Raw genomic sequence first — 25026 nt, 5'->3', positions numbered from 1 at the left:
AGAGAAATGTTAGTGGATCACTTATGTTTTTTTTTCTTTCGATGAGGGCCTGTGCTAGTATGTTTGTACTGCCATTACTTCTTGGGCATGTTCTCTTAGATCTCCTTATGCAAATTATTGTTGCCCTTGGCAAGTGTGATGTTTGTCAACAATAATTTTGAAATTTTTACCGTTGCCACAAATGTATGTCCAAGGCTGTTAAGTTTCCGCTGCTTCAGGTAGTTTGATTTAGGGGCTTTAATTCGAAATACCGGGTCCCTGCTGCGTGTAGATGCAGGCAGTTAGTCCGGACTTATAAATTTCAAAAATGGCGACCGGTCGGGAAGATGCAAATCAAGCGTGGGATATTTAAATCCCGGGCTTGATTTGCAACTTCAAATGCCTACATTAGCCTCCCTAGTTCGAACTAGGGGGCTAGTGTAGACATACCCAAACTTTTCATCCATAACCTTAGAATAATTCTTCATTCTCTCTTCTTCTGCAGTTGGTTTTACATTGGGCTTTAAGATGATTTGGTAATTTAGTGCAAATTCATTTTTTTTATTAAGAGCTTGTTTTATATCCATGGTGTGGTAGATCTGAGGTGGCTTTCACAGTTTAAATGCATTTCTTCAAGAACATAATGCCATACATAGACAGCCTGGCATAGTTTTTCCACTATCTAGGAAATGTTATTTTCAAAGACGCAGGTTTGGCCTATATAGCCTTCAGTGTCCAGGCAAGAAATGAATAGAATCACAAGTTTTAAAAATCCTCAACCTACAAGAGAGTACCTAGTATCTGCTTACAATCCTTTGAAGCCTTTGGAATTTCTCAGTTCAGGATCTGGCATAGAAATCCTGATCTGTGGATCTTAAATCTAGGTTACTTTAAATTTCAGTCTCCCTTTATCTGTCCCTGTCTAAATTAGGGATGTTAAAATTAATGTAATTAAGTAATCATGTAACCATTGAAAATTTCAGCAGTTACGCACAGGTGGCATTTGGCTCCCCAGGAACTGGTGCGTGTGGGGAGCTGGCTTACAGAGGCAGTAGTGCAAAGGGTAGAAAGAGCTGATATACAGGTTTGAGCCTGTACACATTGGGAGCTGGCTTAAAAGCTGTCGCCCTGTGCATACTGGGAGCCTGCATGTAACCATGAAGATTGACTGATGAGCCTGGGCTAATCAGTTAACTGTACACAGTGACACTTTCACATCACTAGTCTAAAGCACCAAAAATAAAAGAGTTAAGAGAAAGGTTTCCATGTGTTATATGAGGAAATGTTTAATTAGAAGTCTTGAAACAGTCAGATTGGCATTGGTCCTTTACATGAGTGACAGGTCAAGTCCCAAGGGTGCCGCACCATGGAGGGCCAACCTGTACAATAATGCAGTCTGGAAAGGTTAAAGAGCTTACTCTGAGTAATACTTTTCTTGTTTTATTTTCTTATTCGGTTAAGATAAGTAAGTCTATATAATATTAATATTGATCTTCTTTTTAGCACTTTAGTGATAAAACTATAGTTTGAAAATACACATTAGTATGGCGAGAAATGAACCACATAGCCTCCCTTGAAAGAATGTAAGTGTTTCAGACTCAGGGTCTTTCACCAATTACTCTTGCAAGGGAAAAGGTGGGAGAGAAACAACAGTGAGATGCAGTGACTGGTAGGTATGGAAATAGAGATGCCAGAAATGGCAGCTGGAAGATCTAACATGAACTGACTCTAAGAAGGAAAAGAGATTAATATTTTGTGGTTTGTGACTCTTTTTGTATTTCATCAAGAGTATTCTAGGCTCTTTGCAGAAGGGTATTCAGACAGCTGGATACCTCACACTTGTATACATACCTGGTGGAACAATGAAAAACAGTTCACTTTTACAGTGCAATTGTAAGCGGGGGAATGATCCCGCTATTGTGGGGAACTTTCCTGGCTTCTCTACACCCCGGTGAAATGAACCAGCGAAAGGATCTGAGTCCCCGCTCCCACTTCCTTTACCCCACGGCTCCCTGATCCTGAGGGCTGCCCCTCCACTCTCCTGAGTAGCAGAGCCCTTGAAACCCCAACAAGGCTGGGCCCAGGTTTCCTGGGGCTTAATCCCTGACCTTGTAGTCACTAGGGGCAGGAGTTAGGGTGTCCCCACTCCGAGGTGCTCTCTTCACACTGCAGGCCTTCTTGGCCCAGTGATCACTTCATAAGGTTCAAAGCAAATACAATTTATTAAACAACAATTGATTAAAGAGAAAAGAATAAGACAAAATGAGAATGGTTAAATGAGAACACACAGCCCTGCTCTGTAGCACAGGGACATCAAAACAGCAGCCTGCAGAGTGTAAGGACAGTCCACAGTCTCTTCCTTACAGGCCCCTTAGAGTCCTTGGATGTGCTGCAGGGGGCTGCAGGCTGGACACACTTGCTCTGGCAGTGACCACACAGCCTCAAGCTCTAAGTGGCCAGACCCCTCTCCCAGTCCAGAGTCTCTCCCCACACTTTGCAGTTCCCAGCTGCAGGCTGTGCTGTGTGGCCAGTCCCTAGCTTCTTGCATTGCTTCTCTGTTCCTTTTGGCACTCTGAGCACTGCCAGTCTGCTGCTCAACACAGGGTCTGCGCTCTTGAGCTGTGTGTGTCAGGCTCAGCTGCTGCAAAAACTGCCCCTCGGCACACAGCTTGCTTTGCTAGGGCAGTCTATCAGCTCCCTGTTTTTGCAGGACTTCTTCACACAGCTTGTACTCCTATTTCAGCTCTCTGTCTTTGCAGGACCACTTCTGCACACAGCTTGTTTGTTCAGAGACAGAGCCAGAACAATCCCAGCTCACAGGGAGGACGGGGCCTGGCCTCTCACTGTCCTCACTGGCCTGTCCAACCTGTCAATCAGGCTGAGCTGGAGTGTTGGCTGCTTTCCATTGTCTCTGGGGTCAGTCAGTCTCATGAACTCTTCCCCTTCAGATACTGTGAGCTGGCAAACCAAAAACTCCCACAGAGTTTTAGTAAGGGGTAACAGTCCCCTTACACAATCATATATTGTTAATTCCACAGAAATGATTGATCCAGGAGTAAAAGAGTGGAAGTGTGTCTGTTTGGTTGGGAGCACCTATGAATTTAATGAACCATAATGAGGGTTATTAGTGTTACCTCTGATGATATAAGAGAGGATTGATTCTTTTACATTATAAAGAAATAGAAATAGTAAACAAGAACTTCAGACTAAACCCCATCTCTTAAATTTCTTACATGTGAATCACATAAGTGTGTCCTAGTTTACATGCAAATACCATCATATAATAGTGGGTTCTAAGGTAGTTCTCCTTACACACTGTCAACCCTAATCCACTGTCTGACTTTTTTTTTAATATAATGAACTGATGACTTCTATTGTATTTCTGAATACTTAACATAATACACTTTTCCTTCTATTCTACGTGTCAGTCGAACAAGTACTCTATTTCTTAGGCTTATTTTTCCTGGATAGAGAAGCAGCATACAAAAGGTAGCTGGTATGGTTTTCTTTAATCTTTACACAGCACAATCTTCGATCGATAGAAAAAATGTTTCTGATTGGATCTGAGAAAAAACATGGCTTACCATGACTTATTCACATTGTGTTTAAATAAAAAAGCAACCCATAACCAAATACAAAAAGCAGTACAGCTTACAGAATCACTCATCTCAAAATAGTCTGAGAAATTTGAGGGTGCAAAAAAATTGTTATATGTGTGTTGCCAGCATTTTAGATTCTTATTATTCTGTTTCATCTCAGTTTGAGTTTCCATGTGAAAACTACCTTTCTAAGAGCATATTATCATGTTATTAGCAGGAAGATATCAAGTATGTTAATTTATAATTACTTTCTCGGTTCTTTGTCCTGTGCAGTTGTTTGAATACAGTGGGATAGCAAATCAGGTGTAAAATGAAATGGTGACTACTTTGTTACACCTAAGTATTGTATTTTATCGTACATGTTGCCAAATACTTCAACTAAAAGAATATTCTTAACTACAACTATCCCAGAAATAAACAGTTAATAAAGTAGAAAATGCTGAATTTTAACTTAAAATAAAACTAATAAAGCATAATTAAACTGCTCTTTAATTTGCTTTAGAAATACAGGCCTGGTCGATGTGATGATATTTTGAAATGGAAGCCACCCAGTCTGAATTCTGTTGATTTTCGTCTAAAGATAACAAGAATTGGTGGAGAAGGGTATGTAATCTCTTCCCTTCCTTACCCTTTTTAAATATAATCTAAAATATTCACCTGAATGGTCCTTAGCAGAAAATATTTCTCTGGTATTATATCTTGATCTTTTCTAGGTTTACCTCCCCTTCTCCTCCACACATACTCCTCTTCACTTTCTGTAGCAGAAGTGCATTAGAAGCATAGACAGTTGTTTCTTTGACTTGTGATTGGTACTGTACCAAGAAGCTGTACTGCAGATGTATATAATATAGATAGGTTAATTTTCCTAATTTGTTGTTGTGAAAGAAGATACATTTTAAAATAAATTAAGCAGTCTATTCCGGCTTGGACTTTTAAAATACCTCCTATTTTTTTATAAAGTAAAAATAAAATGTTCTTTGTTAAAATATTATCTATCTACAGGTGAACAAAATGATATGACAGTTAATATTTATTCAAGACCTTGCTTTAATGTATCTCTTTGACTTATTAGTTATTTAATATCTACCAAAACCCCACTAAGGAAGATAAGGTTTCATTACCCAAGACATTTAAATGTTTTTTAGAATACAACACTTCTACATATTTCTCTGTCTGGTGCATCTGCTGCTTCTAAATTGCATTAATGTGTTATACAATGGCAGTTCCCATGTGTGAGTGTACTGGAGTTTAAGTCAATACATTATGTTTTCCATGGAAGAGATTTTGTTTAAAATCAAGTTAATTGATTTTCAAGTTGTTTAATATTTTAGTGTCTGGTCTCGTTCCTGCTGACAGTTTGATATATACTTTTCTCTTCATGCCTCTAGTAACTATGAAGAATGTAGTTTTTCAGTTAATTTATATTTTGCTCATTATTTCAGCCAACAGAATCGAGTAATGGTAATAATAGCACATCTAACACTTCAAAATATTCGCAGGTCTTGTTAATATATATAAATGGTGATAGATTGTGAGAGTGTCTCATTCTAAGGACAGAAAGCCAAGAAATATTTGTTTAGATGTCAACAGAAAATGTCAATTTAATAACCAATAGAAAAACTGTTACTACTGGGAAATATATTAGAATGTTTGTTTTTTATGTTTAGCTTTTGAGTGTCAGATGTTTAAAACAAAAAACAAATATCACGTTCTCATTGCTCTCTTTAAAAATATTAATAGTAATCACATTATAGCTGCCCCCTAGGAAGATTTTCCATAATGAAAATTAAGCTGTATTAGCTACATAAGTTATTTAATTGCAAGATGTTTTTTGTGTTTTCTGCTGAAGCCTAAAAATGTTGCAATAATGAGCCATGATGGCCACATAAGAAAAGTTCTCTTATTTCATTTTTTGTCATGTATGTGTTTGATAAGATGATACCAATTTTACACAGAAATAATAAGCAAAAATGTATGTTGATTATAATTTTTTCAGTTGGTAGATTTATGTTGATATTGGATTAGAAAAAGAAAATGCTTATAAACAAGAACAATTTCCAGAAACTTTCTGAGAATCTTTTGGAGATAGGGTATTTAACTAGATGAATATTTGGTCTGTTTTAGTATGGGGATTCTTACTTTCAAATTATATTCCAGCAGCATTATTATGTTTGGTGCCCAAAATGCAGAAGTGATTTCTAAATTACTATGCAAGTGGTTACTTATATGTAGGCTTGGCAGAAATGGAAATGTATTTATTTATAATTTTGTTGGATAATATCAGTTATTTTAAAAGGAGTAACCCCCAGCCCATGGGCTCCCGCCACCATCCCATGTTGGAGCTGGCTGGCCGCTCCCAACTCCCTGCCCACAGCAGTTACTGGTTATCTGGAACAGGTAAGCATCACCCATTTAGGGTGATGTTAACTGGTTGACCTTTCACATCCCAATTCCTAATGTCTTATACAACAGAGACTCATCCTCTCTCGCTTTTCAAGTCTCTCCTTAACTCTCATAGGGAAATTGGTGTGGTCCTGATATTTGCCAGGCTGGGAATATGTTGGAAAGAGGGAAAGCTGAAGGCAGCCTCCCAAACAGGTGGAAACAAGGAAATGCTGATGTCATGCATTGTACAATTTGTTCATGATTATTTTCAGATATTTTAAATCAGGGGAAGGTGAACTTTTTGGCCTGAGGCTACATCTCAGTATGGAAAAAATGTGGCAGACCATGTGGCAGACTATTAATACTCTCAAAATTGGGGTTTGGAGTACGGGAGGGAATGAGGGCTCCAGCAGAGGGTGCAGATTCAGGGGTTAGGCCAGAAGTGAGTTCAGGGTTCAGGAGAAGGTTCCTGGCTGTGTATTGGGATGTGGGTGGAGGTGAGAGCTCTGGCTGGAGGTGCAGGCTTTGGGGTAGAGCCAGGGATAAGGGGTATGGAATGCAGGAGGATGCTCCTATCTGGAATCAAGGTTTCAGAGAATTAGAGGGGGATCAAAGCTGGGACGGGGTAAAGATGCTGCGGGGAGATTCAGGGGTATAGACTCTGGATAGCACTTACCTCAAGTAGCTCCCAGAAGCAGTAGCATGTCTCCCCTCTAGCTACTATGCAGAGTCGTGTCCAGGAAGCTCTGCACACTGCCCTGTTCACAGTTCCTGCCCCTGTAGCTCCCATTGGCCATGGTTCCTGGCTAATGGAAGCTGCAGAGCTGGCACCTGGGATGGGAACACTGTGCTGAGCCACCAGAAGTCCCTAAACTTAGGTGCTGGAGGAGTGACGTGCACCTCAGAGCCATGGCAGTGCAGAGCAGAGCAAGCCCCTGAGCCTGCTCTCCAGTGGGAGCTCAAGGGCCAGATTAAAACATCTGATGGGATGGATGTGGTCCATGGGCCATAGTTTGCTCACCCAGTTTGAATTAATAAAACTGCAGCCTAATTAAAGCACATCCATTACTACTTGTCTTTTTTTCCCAGCGTGGCTAGACAATGGAAAGTTGTTTGAAAGAAGTAACAGTAATATAAAGATTTTTAGATGCTGCGAGAGTATCAGAATAGCACGTAAATTTATGCTTTGAAAAGGCATGTCAGGACCCTGAGCACTGCTGTAATAAAATGGCTATGAACAAGTGCTTGTTAGATTGAGTTCTATAATAACAAAAAAATTGTTTCATTAAACTGGGTGGGTGCCTTGCTGCTAGCAATTCTGAAATGATGGCATTGGGCTTCCTTTTGTTTTTTAGCATGCTAGGCTTTCTGAAAAAGCAGGTATTGATACAACTGTCAACCCATTAAGGAAAATGGTTTTTTCCCCCCTTAGGTCAAAAATACTATATACTGGACAGAGATTTGATAGCTAAGCAATCCAAAAGTGATTAGTCAACTTCCATGAAATTCATCAGTTATTTTACAATACACTTAAACAGTGGTGTTTATGGAATCAGAATTTGTCCGTATATTGATTAGTCACTGACAAATGGTGAGACAAAGCAGAGGCATTTATCTCAAATAAACACTTGAGAATCTTTTCTGCTCTCCATGGAGAACTGAACAAATGGATTCTGAAATAGTGAGCAAAGGTTATTGCCCACAATTAGCAAGTCCTCCCTTTATCTTTTACTTTAAACATGGGCAAATACCTCGATCTGTAACACCTCAGGAAGAGATCTATCAGAGCTCACAATCTACATAGTATTAATGCAGGTCTAGTTATAAGAAAACTCAAGTTACTTGAGGAAGTGATGTTAGCAGTGATCAATTTGTGCCAGGGGTTGACAGGGCTGAGTCCTAACACTTCTTGACTTAATTCATAGCCCTTGTACCTCAGGGTTTGCTGTTTCAGTTATGAAAATTTAAAAATTGCTTGATCCCCAGCACTTCTTCCATTGCAAATTAAACTGTGTCAGTGACTTAAGCAGTGTCATCAGTCTTTTCACTGCAGTAGTACTTATCTAGTGCCCTTACCATTGGATTATGGGACACTGTGTGTTGTAGAGTGTCTTTTGGATAAGATGTGTAACTGAGATCCTAATTACTTGTAATAATCTTGTGGTAGTTTTCATACCTAAAAAAGGTGATGTCTGTAGTTACTATCAAATTCAAATTTGTATAATTATTTTCAGCCTACTTCCTGTGGTTTTACATGCAGTTTCCATCCCTAAATTCTTCTGTATCAGTAGCGGTCTTGTGAAGTAGCGGCTCTGGTCCACTCCAGACATAGATGTGATTCAGTGATGGATAGTTGGATGATTTTTAATATATTCAGTCCTTTTCCCACTGAAGTCAATGGAACTTTGGCCATTGAATGAAAAAGGAGAAGGATCAAGCCCATGATTTATAAAGCAGCATCAGAATTAAAAGTATCTGTAAAAGTAAAATATTATTAACAACAGCAAGTTGCTGTAAATTAAGGCATTGATCCACCCAGTAAAAGGACGATTTTATAGGGGCTTTTTAGGGTTTTTTTATGAAATACAGAGGCTTGCCTCAAGTCCCAGTCCAATTTTAGATGTATATATTAGTCAGCTGAATGAAAAAAGTGTTGGTGGAAGGCCTGTTTCTCCCAAAAGCAAGAAAGTAAAACTGGAGATTTCCAATCATATATATAGTAGCCCAATGTCTGTGACTGTAACGCTGAAATGCTGGCTGTTCCCTCTGGGCGGCGCCACTGTCTGAGTCATGTCCTTCGCCTCCTGCTGTGGCACTCGGCTGACTTCTGCGCCGCCCAGCCGAGCCACCGCGGGGGAGCAAGCGGCACAAGTGGTCGTTTGGGTGCTGCGGTCCCCATGCAGCACGGGGCTGCAGCATGGGGAGCGCAGGGCCCAAGCAACCACTTGCGCCATTTGCTCCCCCGCGGCGTACCGGCTGGGCGGTGCAGAAGTCAGTCGAGTGCCACGGCGGGAGGGAAAGTGGTGTGGGGCAGTGACGTACGCGGCCAGGAGGCAGTGCCTGGCTGTGTACATCACCTTCTCACCTCCCGCCATGGCGCTCGGCTGACTTCTGCGCCGCTCAGCCGGGTCGCCGTGGGGGAGCCCAAACGGCCACCTGCTCCCCCGCAGCGGCCTGGCTGAGTGGTGGAGTAGTCGGCCAAGCACCATGGCAGTAGGTAAAGGGGGGCGGGCGGTGACGTGCAGCGTGACAGCGGCCCCAGGCCCTGGCCATGAACATCACCGCCCTGCCCCCCTTCGCCTCCCGCCGTGGGGCTCGGCTGCCTTCTGCGCCGCTCAGCTGGGCCGCCGCGTGGGAGCAAGTGGCGCAAGTGACCATTTAGGCTCCGTTCTTCCCATGCATCACGGGGAGTGCAGTGCCCAAACAGCCATTTGGGCTTCACGGTCTCCCGAGTGAAAGGCAAGAGAGGGAGGAGAAGAGAAAGAAAGAGACAGACAGAGAGAGGAAGGGAGAAGGCAGGAGGAGGAGGGGAGAGAGAGAGACGGAGTGAGAGACCGGAGGCTCAGGAGAGAAGACCAACATGGAGGAGAGTCCTGAAAATCCCATCTTATGATGGGCTAATTGGCTAGTATTGTATAGATTTAAAATAACCTTATCTTCACTTGCCAATATTTTGAAATCCCTTTAGGTTTTCCCATGTTGTAGTGTCACAACTGCAAGCCCTTCAGCCTTTGAGTACTTTTTTGTGTTTTGCCTAAATTATAATTATCCTAATAGCAGTAAAACTTCAGGAACATGAATATACAGATCTATATTATTGCTAAGGGATCTGTTAATCAAAGCACGTTAGCAGAAAGAAGATGTCAGTAATATTTAGCTGCTCTTCTGCAGCACCCTGGATTTATCCCAAATGGAGAAATGCTTTACAAATCTGAAGTATGTTCTCCAAAAAGCCAGATTTTGAGAACATTTTGGGGAAAATGAAACAAATATTGAAACATTTGAAGAATCCATAGGTATTAGTTTGTCAGCATTTTCACCGAGAAGTCTGGAGGTGTGCCTAATGTAGTGAATACAAGCAGAGAGAAGGTAAGTTTATAAGATAGGATACACAAAGAACAAGTTAAAAATCACTTAGGAAAGTTAGATGTCAGCAAGTCACCAGGTCCTGATGAAATGCATCCCAGGATACTCAAGGAGCTGATAGAGGAGGTATCTGAGACTTTAGCTATGATCTTTGAAAAATCATGGAAGACAGGGGAGATTCCAGAAGACTGGAAAAGGGCAAATATTGTGCCCATCTATAAAAAGGGGAATAAGAACAACCCAGGAAACTACAGACCGGTCAGTTTAACGTCTGTCCCAGGGAAGATAATGGAGCAGGTAATTAAGGAAATCATATGCAAACACTTGGAACGTAATAAAGTGATAGGGAATAGCCTGCATGGGTTTGTGAAGAACAAGTCATGCCAAACTAATCTGATAGCTTTCTTTGATAGGATAACGAGCCTTGTGGATAAGGGAGAAGCGGTGGATGTCATATACCTGGACTTTAGTAAGGCATTTGATACGGTCTCGCATGATATTCTTATTGATAAACTAGGCAAATATAACTTAGATAGGGCCACGATAAGGTGGGTGCATAATTGGCTGGATAACCGTAGTCAGAGAGTTGTTGTTAACGGTGCTAAATCCTGCTGGAAAGGGATAACAAGTGGAGTTCCGCAAGGGTCTGTTTTGGGACCCGTACTGTTCAATATCTTCATCAATAATGTAGATATTGGGATAGAGAGTACGCTTATTAAGTTTGCAGATGATACCAAACTGGGTGGGGTTGCAACTTCTTTGGAGGATAGGGACATAATTCAAAATGACCTTAGCAAGTTAGAGAAATGGTCAGAGGTAAACAGGATAAGGTTTAATAAAGAGAAATGCAAAGTGCTCCACTTAGGAAGGAACAATCAGTTCCATACATAGAAGATGGGAAGCGACTGTCTAGGAAGGAGCATGGCGGAAAGGAATCTAGGGGTCATAGTGGACCACAAGTTGAATATGAGTCAACAGTGTGATGCTGTTGCAAAAAAAGCAAATATGATTCTAGGTTGTATCAACAGGTGTGTTGTAAGCAAAACTCGTGAAGTCATTCTGCCGCTCTACTCTGCACTAGTTAGGCCTCAGCTGGAGTACTGTGTCCAGTTCTGGGCGCCACATTTCAAGAAAGATGTGGAGAAATTGGAAAGGGTACAGAGAAGAGCGACAAGAATGATTAAAGGTTTAGAGAACATGACCTATGAAGCCAGGCTTCATGAACTGGGCTTGTTTAGTTTGGAAAAAAGAAGATTAAGGGGGGACATGATAGCGGTTTTCAAATATCTAAAAGGGTGTCACAAGGAGGAAGGAGAAAAATTGTTCCTCTTGGTAACTGAGGACAGGACAAGGAGTAATGGGCTTAAAGTGCAGCAGGGGAGGTTTAGATTGGACATTAGGAAAAAATTCCTAACTGTCAGGGTGGTCAGATATTGGAATAAATTGCAAAGGGAGGTGGTGGAATCTCCCTCTCTGGAGATATTTAAGAACAGGTTAGATAGACATCTGTCAGGGATGGTGTAGACGGAGCTTGGTCCTGCCTTGAAGGCGGGGGGCTGGACTCGATGACCTCTCGAGGTCCCTTCCAGTCCTATGATTCTATGATTCTATAAATTACGAGATCCTGTGACAGGTCAGGCCAGAGGGCTGCTACAGAGTGGGGAAAAGAACCTCCCCCTTCCCTCCCCAATAAAAGGCCTGCTATGTAAGGGTAGAGGGCTACAGGGAAATTAGGAGCAGCTGGTAGGGAGCTGGGTCAGGCAGATTGGGGCCAGCTGACTCCAGTTCAGGCCTACTGGAGGTGTCCTGGAGGACTATAAAAGCCTCCCAAGTCAAACTGTGGGATAGTGGAAGGAGATGTAGAGGAGAGACAGAGAGAAAAATCAAGAGTTTGAAACAGTGACGGCAGATACAGAGTTAGAAACAACAGGGGAGGGAGTTCCGGCATGGCTACCTACCTCAGAAACCAGCTGCAACCCCCAACCCTGGGAAAAGGGGGAAGACGGTTGACCTAAATACTGACCAGGGCCAAAGGGAGCTTGCCACAATACATAGTAGTGGCATACCAGAATTGAATCTCACAACTTTTCATTCTTTTTTTTAAGCTCTCTTTTTCTGCAGCTCGCCTTGTGGTTTTTTGAATAAAGTTTGTTAAAGGCAAATGACAGATAAATGTTTGGTCTGATTGGCTCTGTATGGAAACATCCTAACAGGAGGGACAGTCAGATTTGTCAACCATTAATACCATTTTCTGTCACAGGAGAGCACAGTTTTGTATGGAACTTTGACATACAGGAAAGGTTGAAAGGTATTTTACCTGTCTTCTAAGGGAGAAATAAATTATAAGGTGTAATCCATGTTGGCCACATTGATAAAAATTGAAACAAAGGGTCAAATATCAGTAATACAGGGCAGGAAATTGAGAATTGAGGTGAAATGTGTTTTAGGACACTATACGTTTGCTAAATTCAAATCCTGGACCTCTTTGCTACCAACAAATACAGGAAATTAATCTCTTTGAGCCAGAGAAAAGACTGGTTTGTCATCTCATATAAGTAGTTGTCTCCATATTTCAGTCATGAGTTGCCTTATAAATCCTACTTCCTTGTCTATGAATGCTAGTGCATTCCCAACCTGAGAAACATTAACCAACCAGTGACTGGAAAAATCATAACACAAAAAACTATTAAACTAACAAAATACACTGTGCATGGTTTTTGTGGTCTCCTGTTGCACTTTGCTTATGAATTGTCCGTTTAGGTTGTCAGGTCTTTAAGACAGATCCTTTCTATTCCTAATACTGTATTCTTATACCACACTTACCACTGTAGTGTCTGAGCTGTATACAAATCATAACAATACTAATTCCCCAGAATTACAATTGTTGCATAATATAAAAATCCAAATTAAGTTGGGCTTCCATTGTCATGGGTGCCCTACAAACATAAAATAAAAGGCAGTCCCTGTCCCAAAGAGCTATAGTACAAACAAGGACAAGATGCAAAAAGAGGGTATAGAACTCAGTTGTGGGCAGGGGAGACAGTGATAAGAAAACATTTACATTTATTAGCTAAGTGTAAATATCAAAGTTTTGTTTTCTAATAAATTTAAAAAGTATAAATGATCCCTAAAAGACCATTTGCTTAGACTTATTAGGCAGTTTACCATAGACATCACAGAAGAAGTAGCTCTTAAGAAGGGGTTTGAACAAGGCTAGGGTATGGAACATGCAAAGTGGTTTGGAGGTACATTACGTGTATGAGGGACAGCGTAGGAAAAGGCACAAAGGTTCTTACAATAGAAGTATGCAATGAAGGGTGCCATCATTGGCATAGTGAAGGATGAGGGTCACAACAGACTCGGGTCAGGGTTTATCTGGATGATACAAGATTCTGCCTCATGGTACGGTCACTATATGGGCTGTATTTTTTTATATGTGGATTCTTACAATCCCTGTCTGACACGTCAGTTTAATTGAAAAAAAATCACTTTTAAATCTGGACAGCATGTATACTGAACATAATGTTGTACCTTCCACAGTTAATATTCAGCATGCTTTTGGAATTTCTAATGTTGGCTTAAAAAAAAAAAAGCTCAATTTTTTGTGTGTGCGCAAGTGGCAGCCTTGGGCAATCTCCATCTGTCAGATAATTATTCTATTTTAGCAACTAATTTCTACAGATTTTTAAAAGCTTTGCCTCTCATTATCCTAAAATTATCTGTATGCTTAAAAATTGAATGTAAATCTACTCTTACATATTCTGTAGGCCCTGCTTTCTTCAGACCATGAAGTCTGAGTTCCCTCTTGACCCACCTGTCTTAAGGTGGACTTTCTGCTTGCTTCAGTGTCCGCAACTTAAGAGCTAGTTGCTCTGTGAAAGAAAAGTTAGTGCATTTCCCCTGCTTCTCTCCAGACAAGAGGTCATGAGGTAGGATCCCAAATATCATGTATCTAAAATTAACCCATTTCTTATCTACTACTGTGTCTTTTTATGTATATTTTGTTCTAACCCCTTTTTCTGAAAGATATTTCCATAGGCTCTGTAGCTTGGATTTAAGGTGAAATATTACTCGCATATGTCACATTTCAGGAAATTGGATGTCTTTTCCTGTATTACAAAAACAATCTTTTTTTTCTTACTGAACAGAGATGCTAGTTTTCCTATAAAAAAAATTCCACTCAGCAGCTATTTAGTTTTCTGTATATATTTTAATAGACCAGTTTTTTAATTGAGGAAATAACATTTTGCAATATTAAATCTACATTCATTATAAATGCATAAAATTTAGTTGCTGTGGCAAAATGCCAAACTTTGTTCATTTTCAAAGAAAGCTATCTGATCAAAGAAATGATCTATATTTACTCTTCATTCTCTTTGGGGGTATGAATAAGGAGCATTTTATCAGTCTCTTGCCTTTGGGGCTTTATGTGTGAAAACATAAGGTGGAGTATTAAGACATGTCTTTACTACAGACTGGATTGACAGGCAACAATCAATCCAGCAGGGGTTGATTTATCACATAAATACGATAAATCAACTACCGTTGGCTCTCCCGTTGACTCCAGTACTCCATTAAAGTGAGAAAAGTAAGCAGAGTTGAGCTTTAGTTGTTGTCCTATCACTGTGAAGGATACCATGGTAAACAGACCTAAATACTTCAACTTCAGCTACGTTATTCATGTAGTTGAAGTTGAGTAACTTGGGTTGATGATCCCCAGCAGTATAGACAAGGCCTAACATGTTGTGATGTATTTCTTTTGTAGTCAACTCTGGATCTGTTTTTTTAATTGGGGTTCATAGACAAATATCACTTTTAATAATTTTGTGGTAGACCATATATATGAAGCCATTTAAAAGTCAATTAAAGCCATACAGGTCATGATAGAATAGGATAATATGTGAAGATACATGTTCAAAATAAAAGTAATCATTGAACAAATATCAGAGATCACTGTAGAAGGAGGAGGCTCTGTTCAGTAGTGTGGTTTAGATTTCTTTAATAGCTGTCTTTGAATATCTCCTTACTGCCACTGTCTGTAATTAAGAGTTCTTGTGAGTTCAGCCCAAAGCAGAGTAATGTAGGCATCAGGAAAGTGAGTACAATGAAAATATGTCTATCCTCTGCTCATATTTTTTCCTAAACAGCAGCAGAACTTTATACAATCTCAAATCGTCTGGTACATGGAAACGGGAATATTCACATTTGGGAACTATTCAAGAGCTAAAATGTTAAGTGTGAAAAGAAACCTTTGTTTTGAACTTCAAGCTGTTCTAACTCTTTCAACAGACTATGACTTAACTGCTGCTAGAAGAAGTTAAGACAGGTTTAAATGTCATCTTTGAAGCTAATAGGAAGGAGCATTGAAGGGAGAAGAAAGCAGCAAGATTTTATTTGAACAAAATCCTTCCTCATCTTTTTCACCTTCTTATCTCATTTTCACAATATTCACCAATGCTACATTTTAAAATATGTTGTAAGTTCAACATTTATATGTTGGTATAAATGTTTGATATGATAGACTGTAATACCTCCAATTCTTTAGCTTAATAGCACGGACCATAGTCTTTTAAAGATTTGGACCTTATCTATGCTACAAAATTAAATCAATTTAAAGTTATTTTGATATGAAGTTGCTGCAATAATTAAACTGCTGTTTCATGTCTACATATGGTCCTTGTGTCACTGGTATGCATTCACAGTAACAAAACTTCAATTGACACAGAGATCAGTACGCTGTGGGTAGCTCTCCCACTGTATAACACACCACCATCCTGGGGTAGCTGGGAATATTTGCTCAGTATCCAATTATTCATTTTTCTCCATTCCTTCATTTCATGAGCATCCTATTACATTTTTTGCCACTTTTCAGAAGTCCTGCTAGCTGCACATCTGCTATCTTTGTGAGAAGCATGGATTCTGCACTGCTCTCAGTATTGTACTGAGCAATAAAAATACAACATGTCTGATCTTGTAGTATTTTTTGAGCTTCAAGTCTGATGAAGATGTCTTGGTGACTGCCTTGCTGTGCACTATGGAAAAAAAATTCAAGATTGCTGCTGGCAATCACGGAGCAGTTGCATAAGATGGACTGTGGTGCAGGCCCTGAAAGAGAAGCACAGGTGGGTGAGATCATATTCTTATGCAGGCTTGGAATGATGAGCAGTGGCTGCAGAATTTTCAGATGCCCAAGGTAATGTTCGTGGAAGTACAGGCAGTCCCCGGGTTACGTACCAGATGAGGAATATAGGTTTGTTCTTAAGTTGAATTTGTATGTAAGTCGGAACTGGCTCCAGATTCAGCTGCTGCCACTGAAACTGACCAGGGGCTGACTACAGGAAGCCGGAGGCAGAGTTGCTCTGCCCCCAGCTTCCTGGAATCAGCCTGATCAGTTTCAACAGCTGCTGAATCTGGAGCCTGGGACAGAACAGCTGGGGCGCTGCCCGGTAGGTTCCCACAGGACCAACCCGGCAGCACCCCAGCTGCTCTACCCGAGATGTCCCACAACAAAAGCCTGGTCTGCTGGGGGGGGAGGGACCCCGCCGCCTGTGTGGCTTTGCTCCTGTCTCCCTGGTCTGCTGGGGGGGGTCCAGCAAAGCCGCTGGACCCCCCCCCCCCCCCCCCCCCCCAGCAGACCAGGGACATCCGAGCAAAGCTGCCGCATGGGCGGCTTTGCTCATTTTCCTGGGAGCAAAGCCGCCCAGGCAGCAGGACCCCTACCGCCTGGGCGGCTTTGCTCCTGTCCCCTTGGTCTTCTGGGGCGGTCCAGCAAAGCCGCTGGACCCCCCCCAGCAGACCAGGGACACCCGATCAAAGCCACCGTCTGGGCGGCTTTGCTCGTTTGCCCGGGAGCAAAGCCGCCCAGGCTGTGGGGGTCCCGCTGCCTGGGCGGCTTTGCTCCCGGGCAAACGAGCAAAGCTGCCCAGGCGGCGGCTTTGCTCAGGTGTCCCTGGTCTGCTGGGGGGGTCCAGCGGCTTTGCTGGACCCCCCCAGCAGACCAGGGAGACCGGGAGAAGCTTTTCTCGCCCCAGAGGACACGGGCGGCGACCCGCCGCCCGTGAGCTCCAGGGCGAGAAAAGCCCCATTCGTAAGTGCGGATCCGACATAAGTCGGGGACTGCCTGTATGTGCAGTGCTTGCTCCAGTTCTCCGGTGCAGCAACACCAAAACGAGTGGAGAAGCAAGTGATGATTGCGCAATGCCAGATTTATATAGACGAGTTTAGGACTCAATTTGGAGCCAGTAAATCAAGTGTGAGGGATCATTAATCAACTCCTGCTATGAAGGACTGTGACTCTGGGCAGTGTGCAGAACATAGTGGATGGGTTTGCATCAATGGAATTGCTTAACTGTAGCAATTCATAGCTCTATCTTGGCACCAGTCTATTTTGCAATAGAATAGATCACAAGAAAAGGCTACTTTTCTGTGGTGGTGCAAATGCTTATGAATCATGGGGGTTGTTTCACCAGCATGAACAGGGAAGATGCCTAAAACACACATCTTTAGGAATACAGTTCTTTATAGGAAGCAGGGACTTTTTTCCAGAACAAAGGATTACCACTGGGGATGTTGAAATGCCAGTAGTGATCCTGGGAGACCCAGCTAATCCCTTATTCCCATGGCTCATGAAGCGGTATAACAGCCACCTTGACAGCATCAAGGAGCACTTCAACAATGGGCTCAGCAGGTACGGAATGACTGAATGTGCCTCCAGGATGTTTGAAGGGCTACTGGTGCTTTCTACTCAAGAGATTAGACTTAAGGGAAGAAAATATTGCCAGGGTCATAGCTCCTGCTGTACGCTTCATCATATCTGAGGCAAAGCACGGCGGTGGGCAGAGTTTCTGGAAGGTTGGAGTGCAGACGTGGATTGGCTGCCCATTGATTTTGAACAGTCAGGGCAATAAGGGCATGTCTAGACTATATAGCTCCATCGACAGAGCCATGTAAACTAGTTTACCCGGCATAGGCAGAGAAGCAGGGATTTAAATAATCCCCGCTTCAATTAAAATAAACATGGCCACCACACTGTGCCGACGATCAGCTGAATCGGCACAGTGCGGCAGTCCAGATGCGGATCTGTCAGCTGGGGAAGCCTTTGCTGACCAATCCCTTATGCCTCGTGAAACGAGGTTTACAGGATTGGTCGACAAGGGCTTCCCCAGCTGACAGATCCGCGACTAGACTGCCGCGTTTTGCTGGATCAGCTGATCATCAGCACAGCGTGGCGGCCATGTTTATTTTAATGAAGTGGGGATTATTTAAATTCCTGCTTCTTTGCCAGTGCCGGGTAAACTAGTTTACATGGCTCCATCAACGGAGCCATGTAGTCTAGACATACCCTGGGGGAGTTATTTGGCTCCAGGAGACTTTGAAGGAGTGTTTTAACAGTGAGCCATGGTAATGTAGTATGGTGTGCCAGGCCTTTTCTGGGCTTTTTTGTTTGTTTCGCACTGTGCTCCGAACCTTGTAATGAGTAATGTATGCATGCTAATTTAACAATGTAAATGCAACTGTTGCTGTTAAGTTTGAATTTTGGCTCCAGCCACTGTGTGTTAGACTAATGAAGAGGAATTAAATTTCCAAAAAAAAAAAAAAAAACTTTTTTCCACACCCATACAAACATATCTATTTAAAGCTGAAATAAACTTCATTCATACAGATAAAGTATGGTTCAAGAGGAAAGAACAGAAAATTCACAAACACATACACTGATGTAATCTCTCAAAGCTGAGCGTATCTGTGACTAGCATTGTGCATATTCTCCTATGAGATTTAGTGCGTGTGGTGTTGCTGCAGCCCCAAAAGATTTGTGGAATGAGTCAAGGGAGTGTAGGGAGGTCTCATTAACTATGGGCGAAGGAAGTGCAAATGTACTCAGCCTGAAGCTCAGTCAGAGATTACATCATGTCTTTTTGCTCCCTAAGCAATGCTATCATCTTTTGCTTCCAATTTCTTCTTTCTAGTCTTCTCCATTTTGTCATTAGTTGTGATCCTCAAAACTCTCTGCTTGCAATCCGAAGCACCAATGCTTGCAGGACATCCTAGAATACATCTTCCCTTGTTGCCTTCTTTTTCTTTCTTATCTTGCCAAGCTGCTCCATTTGTGCTCAAAGCCACTTTTACAGCTGCTAAAAAAAAATGGACAGAGGTACTACTTTGAGTGTTTTCACACCCCTTGAGCCACACACGTTACAACATTCTCGCTTCCCCTTGAAATTTAGAGAATATGGCAGCTGACCCATTTGTGGTAAGTACGGCCTAGGGAGAGAAAGTAACTTTGGGAGCGAGTTTTCCACAAGAAGCCATTTTAGCTAATGATATACTCATGATGGTATCAAAGATTGAAAGGGAACAGTTCAACTCAAATCTGGATGCAGATCAGTCCCATATACTGCTAGCCTGCTCAAGTAATTGCTGACTGACATAGTAAAGTGTCCTACCACAGGGAAAAAATAAGGCACTTCTCCAAAGAAACCTCCAGAAAACTTTCCTGCAGATCTCTGTGGAGGATTCATGGGACATCCCAGTGCATGTAAACAAACCATTCTGTATTTCCTGTAGCTACTTCTCATACCCCTAAACGCGGGTGTGAGAAGTAGCTAGAGGAAATAACCAATAGAGGTACAGTTTCTATCTGCACTACCTCTTCTAGCCTCACTGATTTTTAAATATAGTGAAAGGTAGCTTTTTGAAAGTTTTAGGATTTCTGGCAACTATTCACAACATGAATCTGAGGTCCAACATGGATGAACATAGGACAAGAGTGGAAATATGAGAAAATCATTTGCTTTTAGCTTAGCTATTGAAATTAAGAGGTGGTGATTATTTCTATAATCCACAAAACAGTATCAAGCAGACACCATCACTGCAGCCTTTCTAATCAAAATGTGCCAAGTTGATTTCAGAGGCTCTGTATAGTAATTATCCTGTACATACCTAGACTAGTGTCCAGCCATTATTAGATGCCTGTATGGAAGCTGGATTTAGCCCATCTTATTTAGCCCATATCCCTATCCATGTAGGTATTAATTAGAGGCTAGTAGTAGTGACCAGATCTACTTCTGTTACCAGGGATGAGACATGTTTAACATTTAAGATTTTAGGACCTCAGACAACAGATCTAGTTTGAATGAAAGTTTGAATGGAATATAAATAAAGTTCTAATTTATAACGCTTTACAGTGTTGATTTTCTCTGTTTAGTATTTATATTGTCACAAAGCTAGCAATGTTCTAATTTTTATCTGTGCATTTTAATATATTTTATACCTTTGTGCTATGCATAATTCATATAAACAAGTGAAGCAAACAGCTGTATTTACCTAATGACATGATGCTATCTGAATTAATATTAAACACATATTTTACGAAGCTTAACTGGATGCTTTTTAGACTTTTAAAAATGTTTTAATCTTGATTTTATTTGCGCTCTCTCATCACAGTTTTGTAATATTTGGAGATTTTTCAGACTACTTAATTAGCCTTAAGTTGTATTTACAAATTTTGGTTCAGTCCATTTGATTATAAAAAGAAGACTGTAAGATGCCAATTAGAAACAGCTTGTATTTAATATAATGAGGAGCCTGACACTGGTCCGGGCTGCACGCTCCAGAAGCTTGCAAAATACATAATAAAGGCAAAGACTAATTTAAATAAAGAAAATGCTTGTCCCTTTTTTCCTTGAAGTCTTGAGGGACATATGGACTGCTCTGAGTTATTGAGGCTGAGTTACAGCTGATGCTTATGATCATATTCTTTTGCACTAGTATAAGTTAGCCTCTGTAAATTATAAAAATGCCCTGAAGGTATCAATTGTCACTGTTAAAGCTCATTTTCCCATATCCTTCCTGTTTTGATTGTAATTGTGTGAAATCTGTATTTGAATAATCAGTAAAAGTTTTACTGAAATAAATCTAAAAAATTGTGGAATAACTAACAAACACTCATCTCTCGTCAGTTTATTCCTGTTCAGAGGAGGAGTATTTTTGTGATGGTGCAATAAATAATATCTTAATTTTCTGCAATGTTTTTCCTATTTTAGTTTGTCTGTGTGCCACTTAGTTTTTGCAAATTCATACATTTTTTTGTGTTCACTAACAAATATTTTCACTTTTAAAATATTTTCTTATTAAACATGGATGTTTTTTAAATGCATATTCATGACATCCACTGAAGGGAAGACACTCCTAAATGTTTTGAACTCCTGGTCTTTATTTTTGCAATACAAAACATTATTTTATGTCATTTAAAGTTAAAAGAACATATTTACTTATAAAACCTCAGTTGGCCTCATTGCATATGCTGATGTGTCCAAAAAACCCCCGTTGGCCTCATTGCATATGCTGATGTATCCAAAAAAAAGATAAAACTGTGGGAGAGGATTGATTTTTGTCACTGGAGAAAATTTATACAACAGACACTAAAGACAAGGCATTCGTAAATATTTCTCATCTCTGTTTTGTTCCAAACATTTCATTACTCAATTTTCTGATCATGCCAGAGCCACAAATCCTATAAGGACATATAATATACCAACTAATAAATATATTTAAAGATAAAATAGTTCATGAAAGTCTTAACTTGAAGAGTACCATTCAGTTTACTAAATGTTCTTAAATTGTTTTGGAAGAACAGAAAGCCAGCTTTCCATGACTCACTGAATTCTCAAATTTTAGAGAATCAGCACACTATATCAAGAAATAAAACGATCTGCTTGGGATTGCTTGAATTTCTGCTGTAGCAATATCATTGATATGATATCCATATAACTAATTCTCCAATAAATCTCAACAAGTTTAAACTTGATTTGGAAATCATGTTTAAACTTGTTGAGATTTATTGGAGAATCCATCTTTTCCAGTTTGACAGGAAGTATGTTTACCTTAAATCCTCAAGGACATTAGAAACAGTCCTGGATTTTGGTATAAGAGAGAATTAGGCTCACGCCTTTGCATGATGAATTATTTGAATTCAGTGACCGGAATCAGATTCTTCTTAGGGGAGAAAGGACTGTCCTAGTTGTCATTTTCCTTGAGATATTGATCCTGTTAGATTTAAACAACCTAATAAGGTCAAGAATGCAATGGAAAGCTACCAAATGATATTCTTCTGAAATTGCTTTAAACAATCCTTGCATTCTTGTGCAACATTACTTAAGTTGTGGTTGCCCATAAAAGCAATTAGGCTGATTCAGTGGTAACTCATATAGTGATCAAGACAAATAGGGCAACTTCCTACCATATCAGTGGGAGACCATATTATATTAAGTGTATGAATTGTTTGTGTGTAATTGTAGACCAGGGACTGACTACTTGGGAGAAAGTTGCCACCACTTCAGGAAGTAAAAACAGTAGGAGATGATTAAGGCAAATCACTGAGGTTATAACAGCTCCAGAGAGGAACCACCTCCACAGGAGGATTGCATGTTCTGAATTCTCCAGACACCAAAAGAAAAAGGAAGAACTTTTGGATAAATATCCTGAGCTTTAACTGATTCAAGCCCTTTATTGTGGATTCTAATGAAGATTGATATGAGCTTGTAATCACTGGGAAACCCAGCTGTAAAGTCTGAAGGACTGACACCTGCCAGAGCCCTATATTGCACTTTGGGATGATTGGAGGTTGCTCATGTGTTCTTAGGGATCTGGTGCCTCTCAAAAGAGATGGAGGAGCTATTCCCTGTCAATGGCATGGGTACCTCTAATTGCTCCTCAGGACTACATGAGAAGGTTTGAGACCCTGTATTGTCAACTCTGGTTCCAGCCTTTGGGCATCTAGTGTCTGTTACTGATGAGAGCGATATAAGCTTTGGCTGTTTCCATATGAGTTGCAGATCAAGTGGCTATGCATCTCTTTTGCCTTTCTGTCCGGACCTCTCCTTTGGACCAGGACTTTGCCAGTTTTACATTGTCCAGTCAAGGTGGCCATAAACAAGCCACTTCAGGGTCCTTCAGCACTGCACCCAGATGTTCCCCTTCCTCATTCTGTAGAAGCAGGCCCGTTACTGGATCAGTGCAAGGGACTCCTCGCACTGGAAACTCTTTCACACTGTTACATTCGTAGCGCCAAAGGCCATTGTATCAGCTCTTGCTTTACTTCAATACCTTCAGCTGCCTCCAAACCAATACTGACTTCAGAATCAACACCACTCCCAGAACCAGCAACAACGGAGATGTGTTTGGTGCCAGCAGTATGGTTTCCACCATCAATGGCAGATCTTTCTTCATTCTGTGCAACAGATGAATAAGACCAATTAATCACCCCTCAATGTCTCCACCTTGATTTCCAGAAATGTGAGGATTCTCCATGCCAGCGTAAGTGTCTTCCTCCTCCATTCTCCTTGCTCAACCTACATGAGGACCCTTTATGGAACACCATAGACACCATGATTGGCATTTGCCTCACCATTTGGAAGAGGACTCCTGACCAGGGGCTCACTGATCATCAGTGTCCTATCCTTATGCCCAGTAGCATTCTTTAAATCCATGGGGCTCTCTGGTCATGGAGATTGCACTTCTTAGATCCCTGCAGATTGGTGGTGGAGAGCATCTATCAATGTAGCCCTTCCTATCAGTGATGCACTCCTAGAGCCTTAAAAGTGTGTCATGCAGTTCTCAGATTAAACATGAAATAAAATAAACCTGTTTACACCTACAAATTGTAAAACTGAATATTTTGTTTCTTTTAACAGCCTTTTTATTATTTAAAAAAAACCTTACATATTTTCTTTTTGAAACCAGATTTTCCTGTTTCCTGTATGTTCTTAGTTTCTGAAGATGTACCTCTTTGTGTCTGTTATTCAACAAACTTGTCCTCTCCCTTCTTGTTCTCCTTTCCCACACATCATGCTTAAGGATTCTCTTTACATGGCAATGTTGTTTTTGCCAGCTACCTCATTGGGCTTGCATCTGTACTCTATTTGCTGCATAATTTAATGATACAATGTTTTCCATCAGTGGCTCATTGCCAGAAAAAGATGACATTTAACCAATAAAAAATAAATTGTAATATGGTGCTATTCTTTAGTATTTTATTAAAACAGGGATTCTCATTGTGCTCTCATTCAGACAGCCTGTCCTGTGTAATACAGATACCTGGAGGTTTTTATTTTCCTAAATTTGTGATGCTACAGAACACACTCTCCCCGCCCCAGCCTCCCTCCTTCTACCCCCCGCATGGCAGCTCTAGTGCTCATGAAAGGTTACAAGTATTCTGTTGGTATGCTAATTATTGGATCTCCTGTAGTCTGCAGAAGCTGGCAATAGGAAGTTTGTAACTTTATAACTATTCTAATGAAATGGGTTGATTTATATTCTTCAAAGGATACAAATAGCTTATTTTATATAAGGCTTATCAAAAAATCCATTTGGGTCCATTATTGATTTTTCCTGCCCACTGATTTACTATATAACTTTCAGTGAGTCTCTTTACTTCCCATATCATTTTTCCTGTCTTAAAGTACTGATGAATAATATTTAACTACTGTAACTAAGTGGCATCAATTGTAAATGAATCTGTTGGATGACTGGCAAGGGGCTCAGTCTACCTTAATCTCAGTCTTTCAGGAGGAATGGTTTGAGGGCCGTGGAATTTAAAAGAAATTACAAGAGAGGATACATAAATACGGTGTGGTTGCACAGACTTGAGTATGCATTTCTTATGCAGTTCTTGAACTGAGAAAAGATTCGAAGGTGATGTCAGTATAGTAGTATGGTTTTGAGAATGAACTTCTAGTTGTATTTAATTTTTTTCTTGCTACAATAATTACACCTGTCTTATTGAACAATCTAAAGCAAATCTATTTTTGTGTAATTCTGTTTTCTTTCATTATCTCATGTTTTTGCTTTGCAAATAGTGTGTAATGTACAAGGGATTTTTTTCTTCATTGTATTTCAGGATGTACAAGTTCACATTTTTAGGAGGCTCATCAACAAAGTAGGGCACTGCACACCATTTTGCTGTGGTTGTATCTTAAGT

At 40.7% G+C, this 25026-nt stretch overlaps 1 protein-coding gene across 5 annotated transcripts in view; it reads left to right on the top strand.

The window, feature by feature from the left end:
- Window positions 1-25026, top strand: part of RNGTT (RNA guanylyltransferase and 5'-phosphatase) — a 431251-nt gene that overhangs the window by 334073 nt on the left and 72152 nt on the right. For all 5 annotated transcript variants that reach the window (XM_075923868.1, XM_075923870.1, XM_075923869.1 and 2 more), the window contains one exon: window positions 4081-4181. In XM_075923868.1, coding sequence (XP_075779983.1) covers window positions 4081-4181 — 101 coding nt within the window. The remainder of the gene's footprint in view (window positions 1-4080; window positions 4182-25026) is intronic.

This window comes from Pelodiscus sinensis, chromosome 3, assembly GCF_049634645.1.
Source record: "Pelodiscus sinensis isolate JC-2024 chromosome 3, ASM4963464v1, whole genome shotgun sequence".
NCBI classification, from domain to species: Eukaryota; Metazoa; Chordata; order Testudines; family Trionychidae; genus Pelodiscus; species Pelodiscus sinensis.
Note: the sequence above shows the minus strand (reverse complement) of the source record. Positions and strands in the feature narration are given on the sequence as shown.